Consider the following 22,351-nt stretch of genomic DNA (forward strand, 5'->3'; position numbering starts at 1 on the left):
GATTCAAGTTTTCCGCTTCAGTGTATTTTACCTTGTAACTCCCACCATCCTTCCAGGCATCATTCGCACCAGGTTCTCTTTGACAGCAAAAAAAGCTGCATGTGGTCCCCCATAACAAAGAGATACCCCAAACCTCTGGGAGCTGCCCAGAGCAACATCAACACCAAACTCCCCTGGTGGCCTCAAGATGCACAGCGCTAACAGGTCCGTAGCACAGCAGACCAGAGTCTGAAACAAGAAACAGTCAGTGCCATTTTCAGTATTTACAATCTGACATACAGGTGGAATAATTAAGGATGCATATTACAAACGTTCCCCCATGACAAAAATAGTGCAACAGATTTTAAATCGCATGAGTTGCATAGGTGAGGAAGGGACAGAATATATCGACAATGGGCAGCAGGGAAGACGAAATATAAGGTTGGGAGCATCTTGTTAGATCTCACTCGCCCGTCTCCCCTCAAACTTCCATTGTTATTGACTGTGCCCTGCTGAATGACAGCAGCAGGAGAACCACCTTTAGGAACCTTCATTTGAGCATTTGGTGTGTATGACCTCTTTGCTTCATCATGGGTGGTTTTTGGTTCTGAGGGTGAGGTCTGGATTTCCCCCCAAAAAACTAACATTGTTGGGCATGCCCTGTGGTCCTGCCCCAAACCCTAAATGTGTCCCCATCCTCTTAATGGGAAATCACCAAGGCTCTGCAGATCACACGCTACAGTATATTTAACAGATGACCTACTTTTAAAATAGAAGTCACACACATTTCTCAGAGGATGCCAGTAAAGAAATAACACAGGAATGCTTTCAAGTTTTTCCACTAAATGCAATAGATACTTAAGGCAAATTCATTTCCAATGCCTCATCTATAATAAACAGAAAGGCGTAACTCATGCACACATGGCATTCTTGTTACAGCAAAAGTCCCTCCTTTCTCCCCTTTTGTTAAATAGATAGATAACCACCTAATGGTGCAGCGGGGAAGTTACTTGCCTAGGGAGCAAGAGGTTGCTGATTCAAATTCCAGCTGGTGGAAACACCTATATCAGGCAGCAGCAATACAGGAAGATGCTGAAAGGCATCATCTCATACCATGTGGGAGATGACAATAGTAAACCCCTCCTGTATTCTACCAAAAAAACCCACATGGCTCCGTGGTCACCAAGAGTTGACACTGACTCGACGGCCCAACTTCAAATAGATAGATACTCATGCCTGTGGATCAGCTGCATCTATTGAAATAAGATGGGGCAGTCCTTGTGGGAAGGAAAACACTGCCTGCATTGGAGGATCCACGCTCCAAAACACCGTTGATATGGTCTTCTGACAAGTACAGTTATTGACAGATTTTAAAAAAATGTGGAGGAGATACTGTGGTTACTTTGTTTTACCCCATTCTGATGGGCTCTATCAACAAGTCCAGTGAAGTCTTCCACCTTCCCCTCTGTATCGGGGTATTGGAACAGCACTCCGCTGACATCTTTCCCACTGAAGTCCATCTCACGAGGCAGCTTCAACTCGACCAGGATGCCAGTGTAACTGGAAAGCAAAGACACATGCAGTAATACAGCAAGGCATTCCCTACTTATAAACAGGACCTTAGAATAAACCCAAATATTCATCCCTATGTTTGCTTGGAATTGGAGCCTTTTTATTCTCTATTGGAAAAGCAAATTAGGACAGAATAATGTTAGGGAGCAAGAAGTAAGCTTAAAGGACTGCAAGAGGACTTGAAAGGAAGAAGGAAGTGGAGTATTTCCCTTTGGCTTTTTGTTTGGAAGTTTTGGGAAAGAAGCAGCTTGACGATTTTGTTCTTGTATATGTACAGTGCAGAGCCATTAAGAAACCACCCGATTGCTTAAAATTTTAATTATCTTTAATACAGATTGCAGTATCTGTGACTGATACTGTATAGTAGTACAGTAGTAAAATGAGTAACAAAAGAAAATTCAAGTAGGAATATGATCCCTGATGCAAAATTAAACCATTATCTTATTTACCACCTTCCTTTACACATAATAAACAGCACAAACTTAATTTCCAAGTGGACAATGTATGGACTGATACACACATTTAATGTTAATTCAGTCTAGCTGTATGAATCCCTCTCCCAATTCATTTATTAATTTATTTATTGGCCTATGTTGCTCTGTAGAAAAATGTGAAGCGAACATTACTTTGCTCTAGTCTGCACCACGGCTATCGTCTGAGGATGGCATCTAATATCAGCATAAAACTTCCTCCGCTTGTTGTGCCTGTCAGGACAAAAGGGAAAAAAAGACCACAATTAGTTCAAATACATGTCATAGGATTTCAAATTAACCTTTGCTAACTGAGCAAAGAGTCATCTTTTTAAAACAGTGGCTCCCTTCTATTTAGCAGGAGGGAGAGCAATTGTCACTATTCTCTGTTCCAACGGTATCTATTCAGCCCAGTACAATGTCCCTTCCCATGGCTGTAGCTGGTGTCTGTCTTGTGTTTCGTTTCAGACTGTGAGCCCTTTTGAAAGGGAACCATCTTCCGATTCTTTTTGCTGTGTAAATTGCAGTGTGAGCCTTTTTGTCGTTTGAAGGGCATTTTGTTTCCAGCTCAGAATATATTCGGAACAGCCCATTTCGAGCTCTGAACATTCCCAGCTTGAGATATTTTGCACATCCCTAGCAAGGACCATTACCAGAGCTTCTGAAATACATAAGCAGCTACCTTATGAACCAGACACATGGTCCACTTAGCTCCCTACTGTCTACTCTGACTGGCAGCAGCTCCCCAGGGTTTCAGACCGACATCTTCCCCACTCATGCCTGGAGATTCCAGAGACTGAACCTGGGACCTTCTGTATGTAAAGCAGATGTTCTGCCTACAGTATCATCTCTTGCTCTGTGGTCCAGATTTCCAACTCCTGAGCTAGGCTAGCAGAAAATAACCATTAAGTGTGAAATCAAGCAAAACTCAAGCCCACCCAGCTTGACATAAGGAAATTGCAAGGCAAGACACTATGTTCTTATTAAAGTCCTTTAATGAGACCACAGAGGTCTCTCAACAGGTAATTGCCTTAATAATTGAAAGAATATCTAGATTCAGAGGCAGTGGCAGGGGGCAAGGTGTTGCAGTCCCTGAGGTGAGACACCAACCACTTCCTTGCCCCATGACCAAGCTACTCTGATGGCAGTGGAAGGGAGTATTTTGCGCCCCCTGCTGTCAGAGGCACTTTTACCCCTGGACTTCGGGGTCGCAGTCCAGGGCCTCCACAGCCCCCAAATCTAGTCTATCCCGGATGGTGTGGTCACCTGGCAGAGCATGAATGATGCTTAATTTGCAAGGGTGGGGGAGGTGGCGGTGGCTCCAAAGGCTTTTAGGTCCAGGCTCCAAAATGACCTAGGGGCACCTCTGCCTGTTGACTGTCACCCCAATAGTCTTCTGCCAGAGGCAACCATCTCACTTTGTCTCATGAAAGGACCACTCCTGGGGGCAATAGTGGGGCAGGTCCTCTTTGTGGACTTCCCAGAAATATCTGGTTGCCCACTGGGGGAACAAGATGCTGACAGGAGCATAACTATAATTGAACAAGGTGGGGAGACAAATGGCCCTGGGCCCCTGAGGGTGGGGGGCCCACCAGCTGAGCAACAACTTCCTCTTCACGCTCCCCCTCCCACTTTTCCAGAGAAGAAGATGGTGAGGGATCAGGGGCCCATCTTCACTTCTTGACCCAGGGCCCACTCCAGCCATGCCACAGACCTGGATGCTGGACTAGATGCACCTTTTGATTTGATCCAGCAGTGCTCTTCTTAAGCCACTTGGATATAGTTACCAAAGTTAGCAATTTCCTGCCTGCCCTTTATGTGTCTTCTTAGGGGTTGAGTTTGACTATGAGTGGGTGTGTTCTTTTTGATTTAATTATTGTATGGCACCTAGTGCTGAGATTCGTTCTTTTTTTCTTTATATTGTTAAATTTATATACTGCCTTTCATTTTTAAAAAAACAAGGTGGTTCACATAGAAAAAGTTAACACAGAACTATAAAAATTACACAATCACAATATTATGCTAAAATATAAAAACAGATCTAATCTTTAAAAATTTAAAAATACATACATAAAAACTTATCTGTAAAACACTTTCTTTGTTTGAAATTAATCAATTTCTTTGTAAAACACTTTCCCACAACATGGTGCTCAAAGCTGCACACAGCAATTAAAGAATAGAGAAAATATGCAGCAAAAAATACTATCAAAACACACAACGCACTTCAAATTAAATCAGTTCAAAATATTTCAGTAACATAAATAATTCGTTTCAGCATTAGCAAGACATAACATAACAATTCTAGCAATGATAATACTTTATTTAAAAAGTTACTCACACTTAGTCTGACCTGGATGCTGCCATTAATATGGAAGCTCAGAATCTCCTGCTTATTGCCACTGCAGCAGTCATTCTGACCTACTCTCCCTTGGAAAGGTGCTTGAGATTGTGAAGGCTGTGCCATATACGTTGGATCCTGGCCCATCGAAGCCAACCCTCCGGAACATGTTTTCAGGAGGCACAGCAGGCTGCAGAGGGAAAAATCACCCCTCCCTTGCTGCATATGTGCAACTTTTTTCAGCGCATGCAATGTTAGCCGGGATCCAACGTATGTGTCCCCCGCTAACTGAGCAAAGAGGCACCTTTTAAAAGTGGCGATTCTCTTAATTGAGCAGGGGAAGAGCAACTGGTCCTATCCATCCCCAGCACAGCACCCCTCCAGAGGCTGTTGCTGCTGTCTATCTTATATTTCTTTTTTTAGATTGTGAGCCCTTTGGGGACAGGGGGCCATTTTATTGATTTCTTTATTGATAACTATGTAAACTACTTTGGGAACTTTTTGTTGAAAAGCGGTATAAATATTCGTCATATTCGTATGTCAGTCAGTTGTCTCATAGGAACATAGGAAACTGCCATATACTGAGTCAGACCATTGGCCTATCCAGCTCAGTATTGTCTTCACAGACTGGCAGCGGCTTCTCCAAGGTTGCAGGCAGGAATCTCTCTCAGCCCTATCTTGGGAGATGCCGGGGAAGGAACTTGGAGCCTAGATGCTCTTCCCAGAGCGGCTTCATCCCCTGAGGGGAATATCTTGCAGTGCTCACACATCAAGTCTCCCATTCATATGCAACCAGGGCAGACCCTGCTTAGCTATGGGGACAAGTCATGCTTGCTACCACAAGACCAGCTCTCCTCTCCTCCTAGTCTCACATTTGTGCAACTTCCTTCCTGAAGGGGTGAAGAAAACTAGTTCTTTGACAGGTTTGTACAGTATGCCTCTTCTGTCAGGTTTGACTCTGTCCTATCATTTCAGTGGCTGATATTTATATTGTATTGCTGGCTTTCACATTCTATTTTTGTTATTATATAGAGCACTGTGGATGTTTCAGAAAAGTGGTATATACATATTGTAACATTTTATTATCTATTGGGTTACCTGTGACACAACTGCATCGCTTCTGCTGCAGCAGTTCCCTCATCCAGTAAAGACGCATTGGACACATCCATTCCTGTGATGTCACACACCATGGTCTGATAATTCAACAGACTCTCCAGTCTACCTTGGGATACTTCTGGTTGGTAAGGGGTATACTGTGTAACCCTATTGAAAGTAATATGTTTTCAAACATCAATCTCTAGTCTGCTCAAATAATGCAAAAAGCATCATGTCACAGTAGTAACCTCTGGAAAGTTACAAAATTAAGTTTTGGGAAAGACAATAAACACGTTTTAAGACTGTTGTTTGAAGAGGATTGCTCTACAAGTGTGGAATGACATTTATCTGCAAGTAGAACACGCACCATTGGAGAACACAACTGTGGCTATTTGTAAACACTCTTATCTCACAAAATATACTCTGAAATCTATTTCTAACATGCACAGTGGGAGTCTTGATACTCCCACTGCACAGGTGATGAAGGCCCAGACAGATGGGCCAAACAGCCACTGTGCCTGCCACTGGCTGCCACCACCGCAGGGTGAGGCTGAGGCCTGTTCAGTTCATTCCCTGGCCATGCACATGGCAGCCGCAATAATGACAAGGAGCGGCACAGCAGCCGGAGCAGTGGCTGGCGTGGGCAGCACAGGAAGCCCCCCAGGATGAAGGTTTGCTCTAAAAAACTTTTAAGGGGAGACCTTGTGGCAGGTGGGGGGGCCCTCCAAAGCCCTTCAGGTCTGGGCACCAAAATTACCTAGGTGCACCCCTGGGGAGGGAAGGTGCAACCGCAGGTCCATTGGCCCCTCAGTTCTGTGTTACATGTGACTGTGACCCCAGTTTGCTAACTCAGAAACAATGGTTTGGTGTGGGTTTGCAAACCATGGTTAGTGTGTACATCTGCACCAAGCAAAAATCCTTGTTCAAAGGGAAATTATTGCATTTGGGGCGGTATACAAATGTGTTAAATAAATAAAATTCTACAAGCAGACCAACCAAGCTGCTTTTGGCAATCTGACTGTAAAGAAAATACTACCGCAGAATTTCTGTTATTTAAACAATTCAGCATTGACCAAAGGGCTGATGTGAGTTGTGAAATACTGGTTCTGGATGAGTAGGCAAGCCAGTCTAAAATATGAAGGCTAAGAGCGATAATGCACTTACTGAGTAGATAGTTTATTGTGGTATATATTTTGAACTACTGTTAGCTCATCTGCTGTTACTAAAATATTAAGAGTGCTATAGAATGTCTTGTTTGTTGAGACAACAAAGGCATAAGTTTTAATAAATATAACTTATTATGGCCACAATCCAAAGTGCTGCTTTAAACATGTCCAAAAAACTACAGGTACCGAATGGGACCTGTCTCATGTTAATCTTTTGGTTTTTGGTTTTTTTAAAAACTAAAACACAACTGCAGAAGTCAGCATAATGATAGACTTTTCTATATACAATTGTCACTATGCAAAATTTTTATTCTGAAGTTTTCAAGATTACACACTAAGCCATATTAAAGCAAAACTTAAAAAAAAAATAGCATGGAAAGTCCATCACTGCATCTAAAGCAAGGAAGATCCCATTTTCAAATCAAAGACTCAGCTAAAACACAGATTTACAAAGCTATGAAAATCTAAAATCTACAGTTTAATTTCCAATTTCCCAGCATGATGAAGTATTTACTTTGAGCTTTAACAACTTGCATAGCGTATGGCTGTTATGCATTGTGTTTATAGAATCACAGAAAACTAATGTGTTAATCACAGTGAGATTGGATGGTCAACATATTCTGATGATAAATAAATATTATGATTAATAAAGTGAATAAGCTAGGGAGAAAGTAAAGGTTTTCCCAACATACTGCAGACATAGAGTAGGGATGTGCATGAAATGGATTTTGTGTTCTGTTCTGAGCTTGAAATGAAACCCGATTTTTATTAGCTAACCTTTCCCCCAAAACCCTCATAGGGGATCCTATGGGGGTTTGGGTGAAAGATTAAAAAATTGTTTAAAATTGCCTGCTTGCCCATTTCTTTTGTGGTTTGGGTGGTAGGTAGCACCCATCATGCCCTACCACCCAATCCACTTGGGTGTCACTAGGAACTACCCATGGGGAACAATGGGGTGTTTCAAGTTTCCCCATTGTTCTCTATGGCCAGAACAAGCTGAATTCACAGAGTGCATGCACACAGGTTTTGCATTGCAATTTGCAATGCATTTTGTAACCCTGCCATGAAAAACACTGCAGAAGCAGACACTAAAAGGGAATCTGAAATGTATGTTCTGTATTGGAAGGGACAAACACAGTCCAAACATTTCCAAAAAAGAATCATTGACCCAGACTCCACTGCCAGCCACAGTGCCTGCACTGCAATATCACTGGCACAAGTTGCTCTGTCACACAAAATCATGACACCCTGAGGCTATTCACACACGTGCACAGAACTGGGCTAAGGGAGCCCAGCCTGGTTTTCCACACGTGTGTGAACCGCTGGGATCGAACCAGTCCTGATGGCACCATGGCGGCAAACCTGCCTATGAAGCCACCCTTTAAAATGGCTTCATAGCCAGAACCCCTGGTGGCGCAGTGGTAAAAACTGCCGCCCTGTAACCAGAAGGTTGCAAGTTTGATCCTGACCAGGGGCTCAAGGTTGACTCAGCCTTCCATCCTTCCGAGGTCGGTAAAATGAGTACCCAGAATGTTGGGGGCAATATGCTAAATCATTGTAAACCGCTTAGAGAGCTCCAGCTATAAAGCGGTATATAAATGTAAATGTAAGTGCGAAAATGAAGATATGAGAGTGAATGCTCCCTTAATGCCATTTTTCTGCTCATGAGTCAGTCATGGCTGGCAGACTTGGGGAAGTGGGATCCCCATAATGCACTGCACACTTGCACGGTGCATTATTGGAGCGCCAGAGGGTGTTTGTCAACAGAGTGCATCCCGGCACCCTGACCCTCTGAGCTACTGGCAGCAGCCGGTGCTCATCTGGGTGGGCTTTCCACCCATCCAAGGATGTCGGAATGATCATTTGCAGGGAGGTAGGCACTTTTGGGCTTCTTCCTCACAAACTAGGTAGCCCTTTCTCACTGATCATGAGAAAGGGCTCCTTATGTTACTTCCTAGCACTGCAAGAGCAGCATAGCCATAAGCTCAACTAGAGCAACTTCAGCCACATTTTTTGACTGAGTACATCTTGCAATGAAGATTGCTGAGCGATGAGTGAAGCACAAGTTAATTTCAAGGCCAGACATGGAGCTCATCACAGCTGTCACCAAGAAAGATTACACAATACTGAGGGGACGTGGAGAGCACTCCAGCTGTCCATTTCTCGCCACAACACTGTCTCACAAACAAAACAAAAAACAACTCAAGGAAGGCAGGCATCCAAGTTCTGCCTTTGTCAATCTGAGATCCAGCAAAACCAAGTACTTATAGCAGCAATAGCACAGCATATTATACTCAGTGCTGAGAAAAGAAAACCACAAAATCAAATCTCCTTTCCTCTTCTCCTGCCCAGATGTATCCTTTTCTTCAAGAGAGGCACAGTATAAAGGCTCTCTCTGCCTCCCAGTCCCATTGAATTTGAAATTCCTTCTATTTGTGTTCCCCATGCCCACCTCCCTCCCCGCCAGCCAATGGGGCACAGCTACCCACGACAACACTTGATTTGTATGATAACTAGTTAACCAAGAATCAAGGCTTTTGCAAGACAATTGGAAGCCAATGACAGCAAAACAATCAGCAAAGGAAAAATGGGCCTCCAAAATGGTGCTTGAAATGTTTCAATTCAAATGGGGATGTTCTGCACAGAACTTGAAACAGACCCCCTTTTTAGAGGGCATTCTGTTTCAAGCTCAAAATGTTCTGCGCATCATTAATAATGAACAGCACATAGGTAAATCTTCTACTCCAGGATCCAGTGGCAAAGGAAGCCAGCTGGTGGCTCGTATTCTTCCCTCCACGGTGGGCCTCGCCGCCATGCCCCTTGCGTCTGACATCAGATACGGGGGGAACATAGGAAGCTGCCATATACCAAGTCAGACCATTAGTCTATCTAGCTCAGTATTGTCTTCACAGAATGGCAGCAGTTTCTCCAAGGTTGTAGGCAGGAATCTCTCTCAGCCCTATCCTGGAGATACCAGGGAGGGAACTTGAAACCTTCTGCTCTTCCCAAAGTGGCTCCATCCCCTGAGGGGGAATATCTTACAGCGCTCACACTTCTAGTCTCCCATTCATATGCAACCAGGGTGGAACCTGCTTAACTAAGGGGACAAGTCATGCTTGCTACCACAAGACCCGCTCTCCTCTTGCAAATGGGGCCACGTGCCCCGTTTGAAAGCAAATACCGGCCCACTCTGCTTTAAAGACAGGAAGAGCATTCGTGGCCAAGCTGTGAATGCAGCGATGGCTGGTATTTACTCCCAAACGAGGGGAGCATTTGTGAACAAAGGTGCTCCCTAGGGCAAATACCAGCCAGGATAGCCAGGAACGCTCTCCCTGCCTTTAAAGGCAGGGAGAGCAGCTCCTGGCCACACCGCAAAAAATTTGAGCTCAGGTGGGCAATATATCCCAGTACCCCAACCTTTGGAGCTACCAGCAGCAGCTGGAGCTCATGTGGGCGGGCAATCATCTGCCCACCCAGGGATGTCGGATTGATAGTCTGTGGGGATTTAAGCACTTTATGGCTACCTCCCCTCAAACCTGGTAGCCCTTTCTCACTGCTCCTGAGAAAGGGCTCTTGGAGTACTTCAGACTCTGAAGCTTTTCACATGTCTAAAATGGCTGCAGAACATATTAAAAAATATATAATTAAAACAGAAAATACAAACCATGGACAACATCCAGACTAAGTGCTTTTGAAATCAATGGGACTTGAGAGTCATGACTAACTGGACGCATGGATTTCAATGGTGCTTAGTCATGATTAACTAGTCTGAACCTTACCCCATGTTTACATTCCTGATTAAACCAGGTTTGTACATCACCTCATCTAGGCACCCTTAACTAGCAAGAATCTCCTTCCAGGCAGTCAGGTAGGGAAACTGCAAATCTTGGCTCAGTCAAGTGCCTTGGACCCTAATGGAGACTTACCAGGAGCAGCAGCAGCCTGGATGCTCCTCAGTGGCCATCAGTTAAAAAAAATAACCAATAGTGCAATGCCCCACCCACAGCAAGGAGCACTCTGCCCATAACCACCAAGGTAAGCCTCCACAAGGATTTGGAGGAGATTTACTTTGGCAACAGAAGCTTGAAGCACTTCTTGATGACAGTCATCTTTACACACCGGAATACATCAGACACTGGACAGCGTCCTCTGGGCTTGGCTATGGCCCCTCTGAAGGCCCCGGGCCCTCAGCCAGTGTCCTACTTGGACAACCTATGACACTGACCCTTATGTCCAGGGGGCTTTTTTTCTTTGAACAGTGGACCATTATACCACACCATGAAATGCTTTGGAAAGTCTTCACTGTAGACTTTCGTCATCCGAGGCTGCCGCTCACAAAACACAAACACAAAGTACTGTGAACATTTGGAACTAGCTGTAGGATTCTTTCAGTCCAGGCCATTAGAGATAATTGCATCACTTTTAAGTGGTGTTATTCCTCTCAAAATGTGAAATCCTTGTGAAAACAAAGAGGCAAAGCCTCATAATGATCACTAATCATTATGATATGATCAGCCTCTCTTTAAATCAGCTTACACCCTTTCCTGGAGGTGAGAGAAAACCTGAAGCCTCCTTAGCACACCTCAGCTTACAGATATAGTAGCATTCCTACATGTCATTCATACCAATTACTGTTGTCAATGCAAATTGGTTTTCCCCATATTTGCTTTGACCAAGTACCTCTGTTATGAGCTGCCCAGAGAACAAATTTGTTATGGGGCAGCTAACAAAAAAGGTTTACTAGATGGGCTGGGCGCAGAGCACCTGCACCTGTAGTTTCCCCCACCTGCTGCTGTTTTCTCCCCCCACACACAAACACTGCTGTTTTCTTTTTCCCCTGCCCCCGCCCCCCACAGTTTTGTTTCTTGCTTCGCCCGCCTGTCCACCGCCACTTTCCTCTCCCCTTGCCGGCAGCTCACTCATGAAATTTCATGAGAGCTACCACACATGGATTAGCAAAATTTCACAATTCAAGATCATTGTTCCCTTTAACAGGGATTCCCAGATGTTGTTGACTACAACTCCCATAATCCCCAGCCAACAGCCACCGCAGCTAGGGATGGTGGGAGTTGTAGTGAACAACATCTGGGAATCCTTGTTAGAGGGAACACTGTTCAGGATTATCTCTTCATTTTCATGAGAGATGACATTTTCACTATAATTTTTAATACTAGAATATCAACAATTATTTTTTTAAACAAACATGTTTTTATTATCATCTAGTGCATGTCAAGAGTTTAAGCCAAAACACATGAAATCAGAAAAATTTCATGCATCTCAAGATATCATCACATGAGCAATGCTCATCAAGGTAAGGTAGTTTTCTAGGTTAAAGTCTAGACTTACTGTCAACTCACTTGAGAAGCCATGCATAGTTTCTATTCTTTGTCTGTTCATTTATGTTCATGTCACGTTACTGGAATTAATTAGCTGTTTCTAGGGCGACACCGCAGTAGACAGATAGTGTGAAGACTTCAGGAAGTACAGGCACCAAAATGTGTGCAGCCTAACACAGTCTCACTCTGAATATCCCTAACAGCTAATTGTAGGTTACTGAACCAAGTGATTTTAAAGAAGATTTTGGCCCACCCTCTCCTTAGTATAAATAAAGAACCAGAAGTGTCAGGCAACCCAAGGGAAAATACCACTATGCCATTTTACAGACTTTTTTCTAATGCACTTTGATTTGCAGACATCACTGGAAGATATCACAAGAGCAGACCCTATTCTCATGTAAAATAAGTTGGTTGTTTAAAACTAGTCAATGCCCACTGGTTGTATCAATTTTAGAAGGAATTCTAGCTTATTCATTTTGACTGACTGACTCACGGTGATTGGCATGTCAATTCTCTGTGAATCTATTTTTTAAAAAAGCAAAACAGGAAAAGAAATGAGGTGTGGATTTAGACAGCCAAATTTTGCTACTATTTATCAATCGTGACTTTGAACTGGCTCATGCCAAGGAGCCTAAAATGCCAGCAGAAAAATACGCGCGCACACACACACACACACACACACACACACACACAGATACACACAGGAAGTACTTTTTCGCACAGCGTGTGATCCACTTGTGGAACTCTCTACCACAGGATGTGGTGACAGCCAACAACCTGGATGGCTTTAAGAGGGGGTCCATCAATGGCTACTAGTCAGAGGGCTATAGGCCACCACCAGCCTCAAAAGGCAGGATGGCTCTGAGAACCAGTTGCAGGGGAGTAATGGCAGGAGAGAGGGCACGCCCTAAACTCCTGCCTGTGGCTTCCAGCAGCATCTGGTGGGCCACTGTGAGAAACAGGATGCTAGACTAGATGGGCCTTGGGCCTGATCCAGCAGGGCTGTTCTTATGTTCTTATCCCTCGACATACACTGAAAATGGAGATAACACTTGACCCCAATGACAATTGTTGCGAACTGTGGCCAAAGCAGAAGGATTCAATGAGGCGAATCATGCCCCTCTTCACTCCATTTTGCAGAGTCTCACACTTTGAGAACTTCTTCTGTACGTACATATAAACAATACTGAGCAGATGCAGGAAAGCTGTATGCTACAGTGCAGATGGGGCACTATGTGCTGCACTATGTGGCTGGGGCAGAGCATGGCCTTAAGAGAAGCAAGCAAGCAGTGTCATTTCTGCTATATTACCTGCAAGCAAATTACTCAGTCTTCACCATGTGACTGTGTACAATGGTCTGTTAAGCAGTAGCAGCAGGAGTAATCTACTTCCAAGACCCCTACTGAGCTTCATTCTTGCTAAAAGAATTTGAGCATTTGCTTGCCAAATCTGCAACTGAATGCTCTTTGCCTCACACACAACTTTTTCTTGTTACCCTTTTGAAAATGTAAAACAACTGAAAACAAACCCCAAACCCTTCTATATCTTTTTCTCTAGTCTTTCAGTTTTCAACTCCTTCAAGGGCTACAAGTGCACAATGTTACCAAGAACAGCTTGGTAGCTGCCCCATACTCAGTTTTCCAAAGTTTACCCCTACTGAAATACCATAGCTTAAGAATGTTCAAATACAGACTAAAAGAGAGAGTCAGACAGACAATTGAAACATAATCTGAGCTTCTTTCTTTCTTTCACACAAATAGGATCTATTTCCCATCATCAACCGATGCCCAGATCATATAGATGAAAGCGGTGTGCTCTCACAAATTTATTTATATATTAGGCACAAACATTTCTCAATAAAATCAGTGATCAACACACTGATCTATCCTCTATCATAATCATGTTGAAGCACTACAAAGTAGCACTAGAGTGTGGCAGTTCGTTTGTATATCCCAATGCATTAATCAAATGAAACATACGTTTGAAATGATAGAACGTGGTACATTACCATCCCGCATTCTCCAGCAAATTCCTCACAATGGCCTGAGGGACTGAACAGTTGTAATAACCCATGCCAATATAGGATCTCCAGATCTTGTTCTTGCTAGCAATATTGTGTAAAGTTTCAAGAACTTCATTTTCACCTAATTGAAAAAGAAAGTTATAGCAGAAATTTTGTAAAGGATTTAACAATATTAAAAATATCACGCCTCTTCTTCCCCACAAAACCTAATGCAGACATTTCAATGGTGGCAAAGGGTCTGTTAGCAGGGACTTGAGTGCTGAAGCTCCTGTGTGCCTCTCCGCCTGCTGCATCTCATCTGTCTGTTCATCTTCAGCAAATTTCCAAGATATTGAGGCAAAGAAACTTTCATTGTAGTGGACAGATCATTCAATTGCTACATTCGATTTATCACTCACACAGATTGCTGCTATGTACAACTCACATCGCAATGTGCAACTGCCCAATGGTACTACTGATACTACAAATATTTATACACCACTTCTCAACAAAAAAATTCTCTAAGCAGTTTACGTAGAAAAACAAATAAATAAATTAAGTACGGTAGTAGTGGGACAGCCCAAGTGCACAGCAACGTGGGCAGGTGTTTTAGACTCCTGCAGCAGCACAAACAGTTCAGAGCCACCTGTGGTATGTTGCGGGACATGTCAGCCACTGTCTTTGCGTAGCATCATTTTAAAATTACTTGTCTTTGTTTGAATAATGATTAACATTTGGCATTTCTTTTTACACCTTTTTTGGAAGGAATGCCAAATTTCACTGGATAATGATTAAACAAATACAGTTATTCAGGTAACTGTATAATTACATATAACCTGTGCAGATTCAAATGCCCAGAAGCAACAAAGAAACCATCTATAAACTGAAATCCCACATGAACTAGGAATTAATGCAACATTACGTTTTGTGTAATTGTGCCCCCTTTTCAAAGAATCTATACCACCCATTCAGAAATCCAATCCGTTCAATAACAGACAAGACTGTTTCTGTGACTCAATACAGAGGCACAATCAGAAATACCAAGTGACATCTAGAGCAATGAACCACAGGCAAAACAAGAAAATCTGTGCTGGCACAAGACATTAATTACATTTTTTTTAAATGGGGATTTGCAGAATTGCGCTATAGCACTCTTTCATAAAAGTCCCCAATAAAACAAATTAGCATGCCGCAGCCGCACATCCACAAGCATGCTTGCAGTCGTGCAACATTGTTCTGGAGCACAGGCTCCAGACTTGGCACAACAAACAAACAAACAAACAAACTAGCTAGTACAAAAATTCTGGGCTAGTGCTATGTCCTTCAGCAAGCAACTTGTTACTCTGGAAGCTGGCCACTGTTAAATTTATATCCCACTTTTCCACTAACAAGAACAGATTTGTATTAAGTAACGCCCACCCAAAGGTGCTGTCAGACTAATACCTCACATGATCCAGATTGTTACGTGTAGGGATTGCACGGAACCAGGTGGGGGAGGCTCAAAGGCAGGGGCACTTTAAGTGTGGGGGGAGGGTGAACTTACCCCTCCTGCCGCTCTTCCCCCGCGGGCGCTCCTTTTTCAGTAAGTCCATGGGGCGGAAGTATGCCTCCCTGCCACCCAGTTTACCAGATACGCCCGGAAGTATCGGGTGCGAGGGCACACACGTCACACCTGCTGCATGCCTGTGCGTGCCCATGCACAATGCGCACACCCCCGCGCAGGTGTGCACAGGGACACCCGATACTTCAGGGTATATCCGATAAATGGGGGCAGACGAGGCAGCAGGGAGGTACGCTGCAGCCCCATGGACTTACTGAAAGAGGAGCACTGGCAGGGGAAGAGTGGTGGGAGGGGTAAGTTCACCCTCCCCCACACTTAAAGCGGCACCCCACACACACCTTCAGACTGATGGAACTACCTGCCATTCAGACCGGTTTGGAGGCCCATAAAGGGCCTCCGAACCGGTTCCATGCACATTCCTAGTTACTTGTCTAAAACATGTACCTTGGGCTGGGATCCAAAGTGCCATGTTTCACACATGGGCTTTTTAGTTTCTCCCTCGGACAGCAGCTTCTCACCCCCAAAATGCTATCCAGAGCATCACTCTGTGAAGCACAAAGGGCTATTGCCAGAAGGAGAAGGCAGAGATGTGTGTTTATGTGAGTGCGCACATGTACACACACAGAACCTTATGCTCCAGATCCCAGCCTTCACTGGTGGCAGTGGTGCATTTGTGTTTCTAGTCTCATTAGACACCTTGGACAAGTGGTCTTCGCTACCACAGAAAAGACCACTTTTCTGAGATATGGCTGGGATCCAAAGAGCTCTTTAAGCTCCCACATAAGAGAAGTTCCCCTTACATATCTGCTTGGGATGTTATCATTATCTTCAACTGCTGGGGTCACATATTGCAATGCACAATTCCTAGTCTGCCTACTCCTAGACACTTGTTTACCTTAAAATCTGGATCAAGCCTATGAGTTACTTCCAGCTTTATCTTACTGCGCTCTCTCTCTCTCTCTCTCTCTCTCTCTCTCTCTCGGCTGTTAAGATTTTTAGATTCTTCCTCTGCTACTCATGTGCATACAAAAGAAAGCAACCTGTCAGGAGCCTGAGGTATGGCTACATGAATACGGATAGCAAAATAAAGAGGGATAGCTTCCATTTCAGGGCCCCCTTCCCCCCATGACATGTTGTATCTGCAGGAAAGTTTTAAGAAACCTATAAACACACCCGTACACTTCTACTCTACAGACTACTTTTCCTTAGTTGATAGGTAGCCTAGGCTAAAAGGTACAACAACATGTCAATCAACACTATTGCATGTAGCATTTATATTATAGACACTGGCCTGCGATTGTTAATCCACTCGGTTAATGTGAGGCTCTCCCCTCCTCACTGTGTAATGAGAAAGCTATAAAGCAATCTGCTCAATGAAGAGAGGCCTGGAAATACGAGAGGGCAGTAAACACCCATTAAGAAACCCTTGGAAATCGGCCATCCTACTCAGCGTACTGCTTCCAGTTTTCTAGGGCAGCTGCTAAGATGAAATGCATTATACGAAACTCATGACACTGAAAATAGTTGAGTAATCTTTCAGGAACTTTTGCTGGCAATATATATACTTTTGCTGAATAAATGCCTACAGCTGACCTTGTTTATTTCTCCTAGCTGTGTGCATTGCATAACATGATCACAGGCAATGATCTTAATGTTCCAAGAATAGAGTTCATTGATCTTTTGACACTGTTATCTCAGAAATGGAAAAAAAGAACCTTGTTCAATGTTAACGTTTATGGGTCTTCAGAAACAAGGTGCTACTTTTCCCTGGTGGAGTGCCCATTTCTATCAGGACCTTTTCTACATTTTCAGATGTACAGCCCCAAAATTCGATTTCCACATATCAAATGTAGCTTCTATCAGCTTAAAACTAAAAACAAAAGCAAACAGAAGTTACATATGCTGTGTGGAAATAGAATATCAGCATTTGGGAGCTATATATCTGAAAATGTATACAAGGCCCAGGTAGATATAGATCAATACACACCTCTCACAAAGACACAAAACAAACTTGGAACACAAGTCTAGGAGAGAAGTACTAGCCTGAACTATGAAACAATAGAACATAGGCTGTGAATTTCTACCTTTATATTCATGAGAACCGCACCCTATCTGCTGCTGTATATGTCAGAAATATTATGTAAGAACAAAGATAATTCAATTAAATTTTGAATTGTTATTCTTAATTTTTAAGGTACCCCCAAATATAGGCGCATTTACAGTTAAACACATGCATTCCAATCCAGTTCTGTGCTAATCCAGCTAAAAAGCACACACACATGGAAGCAGGAATCTACACATATATCCCTAAATGAAGGCATGATTTCCAGCCCCATACAGTTGGAGAATTGTTCATGTAGCCCTTCAAAGGTATCCCAACAGCTGTTTAGGAGAGGGCGCATTAGCTGGATTCACTCTTCCCTTGAACACCAGACTGGTGCCGTTTTAGCTTCCTTTGAAGGGCTACTTACGTACACAGCTCCAGCTGATGTGTTTGCACCAGGGACTTTGATGCACATATAAAGTCGTATATGAGCAGAGACTACCTTCATACTCTTCAACATCAACAAATGATGCATGGCAGATGTGCACAGACAATAGGGAGAATGAGGAAGCCTGTGCCCACGGAATTCCATTTGTTTACAGAAGTTCTTCAGAACATGACCGAATTATGTACTCCTCTCCCCACTCCTTCACAAATCACACTCCGTTATTGTTATCTCTCATCTCTATAAACTGATCTGTGGTACCTCAAGGTACAAAGTGTTCAGTAACAAGATCTAGCAGGAAGACTAAACCTGTTGACATATAAAATGCATCAACTTATCAATTCCATGAAGGAACTAAATCGGAACAACACAAATTGCCAGATTGCACAACCTTGTGCTTCTCAAGCACAAATCCTCTTTGGCCTTTTGGAATACCAGAAAGGTCACGTTTACAAGCCTAAGTTTTGAGGCACCAGTTGCCAACAACCCTAGGAGATGTTTTACTAGAGGTGTGCAATGTTCTGTAACAGCCTGCAGTGATCTACACTATTAGTTTGACAAAGGAAACTTGCTGTACCCATGAGTGGAAATATTGCCAACTGTTCCCTTCATGTTATCACAGGATCACTGAGTAGACAGCAGTCTGTAACATAATGTTACTGATTCATACTAGTGACCAGTGGACCCAGATGAAGTTCATGTATTTTAAAAGGCAAAATGGAAGTATACAAGCACAAAAAAGGAATAATGTTCCATAATAATATATACCTTTAACTTGAATAGTATTAGGTTTGTTATTTATCACATTTTTTAAAGCTGCAATTATGGAATATTTACTTTTCTAAAGCAGTGTCTCTTCCCCACTCCCCCTGCCAAACATACATCTAGCAGTTCCCAAAGACCTTTATCTCGTGCACTAATCCTATTCCAACCAAAAATTGACTTTTCTTTTCTTTTCTTTTTAAGGCAGGGGGACAGGGGAAGCTTCTATAATCAACCAGGAAATGGTTTTGGAAGTTTCCCAAGTCATAAGAAATGTGGTGATCAAGAAAGAAAAGCAACATCCCTTTTAATATTTCCCTTGATCACTACATGATGCGATGTTATACTACACAACATGGAGCACCTTCCTTATGAGGCTAGGCTACAGCATCTTAGGCTCTTTACTTTGGAAAAGAGGCAACTAAGGGGAGATGTAATTGAAGTGTATAAGATTATGCATGGAGTGGATGGAGAAAAATTTTTCTCCCTCTCTCACAACTAGAACCAGGGGTCATCCCATGAAACTGAAGGTCAGGAAACTTAGGAGTGACAAGAGGAAGTACTTTTTCACACAGCGCAAAATTAAGAGGAGAGCTGTCTTGTGGTAGCAAGCATGACTTGTCCCCTTAGCTAAACAGGGTTGCCCTGGTTGCATATGAATGGAGACTAAAAGTGTGAGCATTGCAAGATATGGAGCCGCTCTGGGAAGAGCAGAAGGTTTCAAGCCCCTTCCCTGGCTTCTCCAAGAAAGGGCTGAGAGAGAGGAGATTCCTGCATGCAACCTTGGAGAAGCCGCTGCCAGTCTGTAGAGACAATACTGAGTTAGATAGACCAATAGTCTGACTCAGTATATGGCAACTTCCTATGTTTCTAATCTATGGAATTCTTTGCCATGGGTATTGATAGCCACCAGCTTGGACGGCTTTAAAATGGACAGACAAATTTATAGTGGACAGATCTATCAAGGGCTACTAGTCGGGTGGCTGTGGGCCACCTCCAGCCTCAGAGGCATGATGCCTCTCAATAGTGGAGTAACAGCAGGAGAGAGGCCATGCCCTTTCCTCTTGCCTGTGGGCTGCCCAGAGGCATCCGGTGGACCGCTGTGTGAAACAGGATGCTACGCTAGCTAGGCCTTGGGCCTGATCCAGCAGGGCTGTTCTTATGTCCTTATGCTAGTTTGAATCAATGTGCTATAAGTTGCCTCCCTGAAGCAATCAGTCCATGTGTGCCCTGGGACATCATCTGCACAGCAGCTTTGTAGCAACTTGTATTTGCAATGTTGACATTGTGGCTGGCAAACCTTGAGTGGGTTTCACCGATGTAACACTATCACGGTACTTGAAGCATACGTGCAGTGCAGCTTTAAAATGGCACAAAAGGTGGTTGCTTTCAGATGTTCAGTGTAACCCCTGCTAAGTGGGCAAAGAGGCCTCTTTTTAAAATGTTGGCTCTCTCATATTTAGCAGGGGTAGAGCAACCGTCCTTACCCAACCCCAGCACAGCATCCCTCCAGTGGCTGTTGCTGGAGTCTCCTCTGTTTTTTTTTTTTTTTAATTTGAGCCTCTTTAAGTCAGCGAACCACTTTCTTATTCCTTTTGCTATGTCAACTGCTTTGAGATGGTTTTTCTAGAAAAGTAATAGTGGCTGACATCCTTACTAACCCTGGGGAGGCATTTTGCATGCTGAACCTCTGCACCATTAGCGAGGATGTCAGCCAATATGAACAAACTTTGTGCCAGGGGGTTTTAAGGGTATTTTGAACAGCAATATTATGCACATCACAATTCTTCTGTACTTTCTTAAACGCACTGGAAAGCAAATTGCTTTAAGGACCTCACTATAGAACTACAAAGCATTCATGTTAGTTCACACATATGCACAGTAGATTAATGATGCTGTAATCAGAGATGACAAGAAATAAAAATCAGTCCTGGATTAGAGATGAATGATGTTCATGGCTTGCTTATGCATACTCTACACTGCACTCAGCATCAGCTGGGAGGTTTTAAATTATAATCTTAGCCTTTGCACTGAGCCAGTTTTACAGTTTCACCACACTAAATCTACTGCTGAAAATGATGGGGGAAATATAAGTATCTCACAGTGCAATCCAGTACAGATCTACTCAGAAGTAAATCCTATTGCGTTCAACAGGACTTACCCCCAAGTAAGCGTGCATAGGATTGCAACCTCACACAGCTGTTTCAAAGCTGATTAGTTCGACTAAAAGCAATGAGGAGGAAGAGATTTCACACCACCAGGCTTTTAATTGCGTCTAGGGTGAAAGGGACACTTACAAATGTGGTCATCCATCTTCAGAGGCCGTTGCAAGCGGATGTTAGCAGGAATTGTTTTATCGATCAGCTCATCAATGCTCTAAAGATACAAAGGACACATCAAAGCATCACATGAAATGCGTGCGAGTTTTAAAGTTCTGCACCCCCGAAGCGGCCCTGGGGGCACATATTCAGACAAAGGGACCATGAGAAACGGGCAGAGGCACGGAAGGGAAAACTCAGGCAATCCCTTGGAAGGACCTTTGTTCAAAGCCCTTCTGTTATTACCGAGGTTTCTCGGCTGAGATCTCTCCTCCTGCCCCACTTTCAAAGCAGCTCTTTACTCTGAAGTGAAATGAGGCCAAATGACGTGACACGGTGAAAGAGATATTGATGGGTGGATAATCAGGAGGGGGTTTACAAGACAAAGCGGGCGCTGCCCGGGGTGCAGATGAAGGGGGAGTGGCCGGGCGGGCTCTTCATGGGGGAAGGGTCGGCAGAAAAGAAGACCCGAGAGGGAGACCCGGAGAAGAGTTTCCTCACCGACAGCCCCACGGCCTGCAGCATCTCTCGCTTCTCTTTGTCCCCCGGGCCGATGTGCCGCTCGGAGAAGTCATCGTGCCTGGGCAGGAGCCGCTCGATATGTCGGGAGGTGCTTGAGGAGGAGGAGGAGGAGGCGGCGGCGGCGGCGCCCTCTCCAACGGCGCTGCTGCTGGCGGTGCCGCCGCTGCTCCTCCTCACGCCGGCCGGTCCCCATCCCGCTTGCAGCTTCTTGCCCCTCAGGGCGGCGGCAGCACCACCGCCGCCGCCGCCGCCGGGAGGTCCGTGCAGCCCAGCGCCGCGACCCACCAGCCGCCCCCACCATTGCACACAAGTCTGCATACCGCTCGGAGCCGGATCGCGCCCCCCACACACACACGTGCAAAGTTAGTTTGCGCAGCAGCGGCACCTGCGGCTCACTTTCTGGGGGAGAGGAGCCCCAGCCCCCGCCCCCTTATAGCCCCACGCCAATCGCAAGCCGAGGGGAGGGGCCTTGCTGGCCCCGCCCCGTCGGAGACCACCTCGGCCGGAGCCACCTGCTGAGAGGCCAGTGCCCTCCCCCCAGCCCCAGACGCTCCGGATGCCCCGAGGATGAGCTGCGGCGGCGGGCGGCCACCCTCTCGCAGAGCGGCGCATCCTCCTCAGTCCCCTCTTCCCCAAGGCTCTGTTGTGTCCCGGTCCGTTGTCACAGAGTCGCTTATCCGCACCTGTCAAGAGACCCCCGTCTGATCACCCTCCCTGTCCATGTCCAGGCGCAAGCTTGGT

At 44.5% G+C, this 22,351-nt stretch overlaps 1 protein-coding gene across 1 annotated transcript in view; it reads right to left on the reverse strand.

Annotated features, from left to right (window-relative positions):
* GLDC (glycine decarboxylase) overlaps positions 1–21,998 on the reverse strand; it is a 52,615-nt gene extending 30,617 nt beyond the window's left edge. Inside the window, exons 1-7 of the mRNA XM_053294504.1 lie at positions 21,590–21,998; positions 21,068–21,146; positions 13,965–14,100; positions 5,458–5,622; positions 2,178–2,255; positions 1,392–1,539; positions 32–228 (exon numbers count right to left, since the gene is read on the reverse strand). Coding sequence (XP_053150479.1) covers positions 32–228; positions 1,392–1,539; positions 2,178–2,255; positions 5,458–5,622; positions 13,965–14,100; positions 21,068–21,146; positions 21,590–21,928 — 1,142 coding nt within the window. The 5' untranslated portion in view covers positions 21,929–21,998. The remainder of the gene's footprint in view (positions 1–31; positions 229–1,391; positions 1,540–2,177; positions 2,256–5,457; positions 5,623–13,964; positions 14,101–21,067; positions 21,147–21,589) is intronic.
* Positions 21,999–22,351: the final 353 nt, after the last annotated feature.

This window comes from Hemicordylus capensis, chromosome 2 (assembly GCF_027244095.1).
Source record: "Hemicordylus capensis ecotype Gifberg chromosome 2, rHemCap1.1.pri, whole genome shotgun sequence".
Lineage (NCBI taxonomy): Eukaryota > Metazoa > Chordata > Lepidosauria > Squamata > Cordylidae > Hemicordylus > Hemicordylus capensis.